The sequence below is a fragment of the Brassica napus genome, unplaced genomic scaffold (assembly GCF_020379485.1).
Source record: "Brassica napus cultivar Da-Ae unplaced genomic scaffold, Da-Ae ScsIHWf_991;HRSCAF=1393, whole genome shotgun sequence".
NCBI classification, from domain to species: domain Eukaryota; kingdom Viridiplantae; phylum Streptophyta; class Magnoliopsida; order Brassicales; family Brassicaceae; genus Brassica; species Brassica napus.
In genome coordinates this window covers 7,794-13,318 of record NW_026017026.1, presented here as the reverse complement: position 1 = coordinate 13,318, position 5,525 = coordinate 7,794, and the positions used below count along the sequence as shown (strand labels likewise).

Below are 5,525 nucleotides of genomic sequence, written 5' to 3'. Positions count from 1 at the left end.
TGTTTGGGAGTATGACAGCTTCTTTGTCATTCTAATCAAACCAGGATGAATCGCGATGTAAGAAGCTTGATTTTGATATATAAAGTAATGGAGAATCACTAGGAAGTTGAATAAATCTCATAGGAGTTAGGATGAAGATGCTATCCCACTTTCAAATAAGGTGATCCCAGTTTTCCTGTTTGGGAATATGACCGCTTCCTTGTCATTCAAATCAAACCAGGATTAATCGCGATGTAAGAAGCTTGATTTTGATACATAAAGTAATGGAGAATCACTAGGAAGTTGAATAAATCTCATAGGAGTTAGGATGAAGAAGCTGTCCCACTTTCAAATCAGGTGATCCCAGTTTTCCTGTTTGGGAGTATGACAGCTTCTTTGTCATTCTAATCAAACCAGGATGAATCGGGATGTAAGAAGCTTGATTTTGATATATAAAGTAATGGAGAATCACTAGGAAGTTGAATAAATCTCATAGGCATTAAGATGAAGAAGCTATCTGTGATGACCCAAATCCTAACCCAAAGAATTCAGGTCGAAGCCCAAATCCATTCCTAGAGGCCCAAGGTATTTTTTTTATAAAAACCCACATTTATCCACTTTAGTTCCTCACAAACTTTATGCAAAAGAAGAAGAAGAGTTAGAGAGAGAGTGAGCTAAGAGAAGAGGTGTGATCTTTTACAGTGAGTGGGTCGCCGGAGCTCGTCGCCGGAGCAACCGTGTGCCGTGATCACGTTCAGCTCGACACCACCGTTCGCAACCCTAGGTAACCACCGCAAAACCGCCATGCATTTAGTTCAGTTTCGGCCGTTTTAGTAAATCGCCCATAACTTCCTAACCACTGCGAATTTCGTGCATGCAAGACCACCATCGTGTTCCTCTCGTCGAGACGAAGCCGTAGACACCAACCACGCCGCAATCGGAGCCCGGACGAAACCGCTAGAGCCTCCCGAAGTTTCGCCTCTGCACGAGCGTGAAACGCACGCGCCATCGCCGTCCGCCGGAGCCACCGCGCATCCCGGCCACTCGCCGCCGTCTCCGACCAACGTTCGCCGGAGCCGCCGTGACCGGCCACCGTCCGTTCGCCGCCGAGAAGCTGCCGCCGCGTCGCCGTCTCGCCGCCGTCGCCGCCGTTGATTTTCCGGTAAGCCGCCGCCACCCTCCGCCGTCGCCGCCGGTGACAATTGTCCGGTGACTCGCCGACGACTCGCCAACTCGGCTGATTCGACCCGGTGAGTCAACTCGGTGACTCGGTTAACCGATTGGATTGACTGGTTTAAATTGATTTAGGGTTGGTTAGGTTAAACCGCCGGTTAAAATCAATTGGATTACGGTTAAGATAAACCGGTTAGATAGATTAATTAATTAATTAATCAATTGATGGTTAAGGTAAACCGGATGGTCCAATTGGAATCGATTTCGGGTGAGTTAAACCGGTTGGTTTAAATCAATTCCAATCTGGTCAAGGGTTGACCGGTTTGGGTCAGAGTTGACCGGGTTGACCTTTGACCAGCGTGTTGACTTTTCCGTAAACCTTGACTAAACCCGTTTTAAACCGTTCGAAAGCCGTTCCGACTCAGAATTTCGCCCTGATTTCAGATTTGGAATCTATTTGAGCAGCTGGAGTTCATAGATACCACGTCTTCTTGTTGCTAAGGTGAGGGCTTCTCCGTTTAAATCCGAACTAGTTTAGTACTACCATTATGGAAAGTTTAGTTTCGAAACATGATCCGTCTCTGTGAATCGAGTCTGTTTGAGAGTCTTGCTTGTTCATTATTGATATTGATTGTTAAACCGGAAATAGGATAATAGAGGATTCAACGGTTGATTGAAATGATTGATGTTAAGAACTGTTAAATATATATATATTTATATATGCTAGTCCATGTGTTGAGATTGCGGGGTGCAGAGGTGATTGCACTAGGCCGCATGTTTGAGAGATCACGGGGTACGGAGATATCTGTACTAGGCCGTGTGTTTAGCGGGGTACAGAGACGTTTGTACTAGGCCGTTTTGTTTGAGAGATCGCGGGGTACGGAGATATCTGTACTAGGCCGTGTGTTTAGCGGGGTACAGAGACGTTTGTACTAGGCCGCTTTGTTTGTGGAGATTGCGGGGGTACAGAGTGGACTACTGTACTTACGACGCTTGTAGAGTCATATATAATTATATCCTTATAAGGAAATGCGGTATGCTATTATCGCATTGGTTGTAGCATGTCTAGTCCACTAGACATATGTTGATTGTTTTGTGTGGTGTAATAGACGCCGTGTTTGTTTCATGCTAGAGCTAGGCCTACATTTTAGTAGTGCTATGAACTCAGTCAGTGGTTTGCGGTTTAGCATCCCCATACCTCACTGGGCGATTCCCCTGTCGCTCACCCCTCCTTCTTTCCCCTTTCAGGTGAGACCGATGAGCAGGAGTGATTATACCGGACCGGTGCTTTTGGGCTTTTACTACTATCGAGCTTTGGACTTCTATCCATTTTATCGTTTTATCGCTTTTGGGCCTTGGGCTCCTATCTATCGTTTATGTTATCTCGTATTTCGGACTTTCGGTTTATGTCATACTTTATATTTCGGATGTTATCGTTATTGGGCCTTTAAGCCTTGTGATACTATATTGACTTTTATATTTATAAATGGAGATTTCATAAACTATTATTTATCGAATTGTTTTTATTATTTCGAAAGTGACGGGTGTCACAGTTTTGGTATCAGAGCGGGGTTCCATCCCGGCTCCGACCCGGGATGGCGATTTTGGAGACTTGGTTTTATTTGGTTTTATTCGATTTTAACGGTTTTAGACGATTTCAAAATATTTTCGGGGATTTGGGAATTTTGAAAACAAAAATAAATAGCACCTTTTCGTTCGGTATCTCTCCTCTTTAAATGTTGTATCAAGAATTCAACAGAAGCTTACTTTTTCGCTTTCCCTTTCAGATGCCGCCTAGGAAGAGAGTTGTTCGTACTCAGACCGTCAGAGACGCTAGAGAGGTTGAGGCTGAGAACGAGCATGTCCAGCCCGCAGTTCCGCAGCAGGCGGCTCCGCCTATTGATCAGGACGCTTTGAGACAGATGGTTCAGGATGCGGCTAGGCAGGCTGCACAGGAGGCAGTCCAGCAAGCTGCCCATGAGGCTGCCCGAGTAGCTGCTCAGGAGGTTGCCAGACAGATGGCTGCAGTTCAGCAGGGTCAGCAAATTCCACATGGTCCTCAGGTTCAGGTGCAGCAGGGTCCGCAGATTCACATGCAGCAGGCCCCACCTGTTCAGGTTCAGCATGATCATCAGGTTCCACATCAGCCGGCTCCAGCTCCGCAGTATCCTCAGGTTCCCGTTCAGCCTGTTCCAGGAGTTTTTCAGGTTCCACCGCCACCACCTGCTTTCCCAGTTCAGGTGCCCGAGGTTGATGAGACATTTATCAGGGTGTTGGGACAGATGAAGTATGTGAGTTTGGAGCATTTCAGTGGGACGACGGAACCTACAGTTGCTCACGATTGGAAGCACAGTTTGGATAAGTGTTTGAAGACCATCTCGTGCCCGCCAAGGCTCAAGCTTAACATCGCTGAGCTTTATTTGCGTGGAGATGCATCAATCTGGTGGGATGGAGTGAGATTGATGCACCGTGGTGAGCTGACATATGATGATTTTCTGTACGCGTTCAACAAGAAGTATTTTCCGAGAGAAGCTTTGCATGAGAAGAAGAATGACTTCGAGCATTTGAGGCAAGGAGCAAAGTCTGTGAGGGAGTATGAGCGGGAGTTTAACCAACTCCGCAGATTTGTGGGTAACACCATTGATGAGGAGGATCTGATCAGGAGGTTCTTAGATGGGATGCGAGTAGAGCTTCGTGGTAGATGCAGTGTGGTTACCTACACCAGTTTGGAGGATCTGGTAGAGAAGGCGGCTGTGCAAGAGAAATGCATGGTAGAGGAACAGAAGTTCTCCAAAGGAGTTCAGCCTAAGGCCGGAGGGACTTCGGGATCACAGAAGAGGACTTGGGAACAGACTGGAGTACCCCATTGTGGGCGTTGTCGTCGCCAGCATTTTGGGGAATGTCTCCAGTGCTTTAACTGTGGTCTGTTTGGGCATATCTCGAAGAATTGTAGGAAGCCGCCACGTACTCAGGTTGCAGCGCCAGCAGCGGCAGTAGCACCAGCAGTGGCAGCGAGGAACTGTTACGGATGCAACCAGCCTGGTCACATTTACAGAGATTGTCCGAGGAGGGGCAATGCAGCGCTTCCACCACCACCGAAGCGTCCAGCCATCGCTCCACGCGTGTTTGCGGTTGGAGATCCCCAGGGAGCTGAGCCGATAGCGGGTATGTGACTTTTCCATACTTATTGTCTTTGAATATTTTTGGTGTGTGGTTATCATGTGTAGTTAGTAAAAACCTCGTGTAGGATCGATTTCGGTTGGAGGAGAGTCAGCTTATACCTTATTCGACACGGGAGCATCTCATAGTTTTGTGAGTCCGCGCTTAGTCAAGTCTTGGTCTTTTCGGAGTGACTTCGAACCGAAGGCTAAGCAGATTCAGACTGCCGGCACGGAGAAGTTGGGAGCAGTTGGCATTCATCACAATGTACCAGTTATTCTGGGAGGAGTTGAGCTGCTCGGAGATTTGACGGAGTTGGAGATGAGCTTATACGATGTTATACTTGGGATGGATTGGTTGTCGCGACATCGAGTAGTCTTGGATTGTCCGAAGGCAAGAGTTAATATCCCTAAAGAAGAAGGAAAGATCATTTACGAGGGCATTCAGACACACCGGGAAATTCCTATCGTCTCCATGTTGCGTGCAGAAGAATTATTGGAGGGTGGAGCAGAGGGATTTTTGGCAACTATTTCGATGGTTAAGGAGGACGGTAAGCAGAAGCTGCATGATATTCCAGTGGTCGCCGAATACGAGGACGTTTTTGAGGCTTTAAAAGGGCCACCACCAGCTAGAGCGGACGTTCTTACGATAGAAGTAGAGCCAGGAGCAACGCCAGTTTCACGAGCTCCATACCGTCTCGCACCAACTGAGATGGCAGAGTTAAAAAAACAGTTGGAGGAGCTATCTGATAAGGGGTTTATCAGACCGAGTACTTCACCGTGGGGAGCACCAGTGTTGTTTGTGAAGAAGAAAGATGGGACTTTTAGACTCTGTATCGACTATAGAGGTCTGAACAAAGTGACCATCAAGAATAAGTACCCGCTCCCGCGTATCGACGAGTTGTTGGATCAGTTGCAGGGAGCTTCATGGTTTTCAAAAATTGACTTGGCTTCGGGATACCACCAGATTGCGATAGCTGAGGGAGATGTGCGGAAGACGGCATTCCGTACACGTTATGGACATTACGAGTTTGTGGTGATGCCATTTGGGTTGACGAACGCACCGGCAGCATTCATGAAGCTCATGAATGATGTGTTTCGAGAGCACTTGGATAAGTGTGTGATCGTCTTCATCGACGACATCTTGGTTTATTCTCGGAGTAGAGAAGAGCACGCTGAACATTTGCGGATTGTGTTGGGTAAGCTTCGGGAACA

General features: G+C 47.3%; 1 protein-coding gene across 3 annotated transcripts; it reads left to right on the top strand.

Moving 5' to 3' along the window:
• The first annotated feature begins 497 nt into the window (after window positions 1–497).
• LOC125606814 lies at window positions 498–4,348 on the top strand. 3 transcript variants are annotated; one of them, XM_048775676.1, is made up of 4 exons: window positions 498–564; window positions 682–763; window positions 861–1,654; window positions 2,401–4,348. In XM_048775676.1, the coding sequence occupies exon 4, from the start codon at window positions 2,889–2,891 to the stop codon at window positions 4,323–4,325; it is 1,437 nt and encodes a 478-aa protein (XP_048631633.1). In that variant the 5' UTR covers window positions 498–564; window positions 682–763; window positions 861–1,654; window positions 2,401–2,888; the 3' UTR covers window positions 4,326–4,348. The 3 variants fall into 3 exon arrangements, with proteins under 3 accessions (XP_048631633.1, XP_048631632.1, XP_048631631.1); XM_048775674.1 differs by lacking the exon at window positions 498–564 and having other exon boundaries at window positions 571–763; window positions 861–1,229; window positions 1,597–1,654; XM_048775675.1 differs by having other exon boundaries at window positions 543–564; window positions 682–1,654.
• Window positions 4,349–5,525: the final 1,177 nt, after the last annotated feature.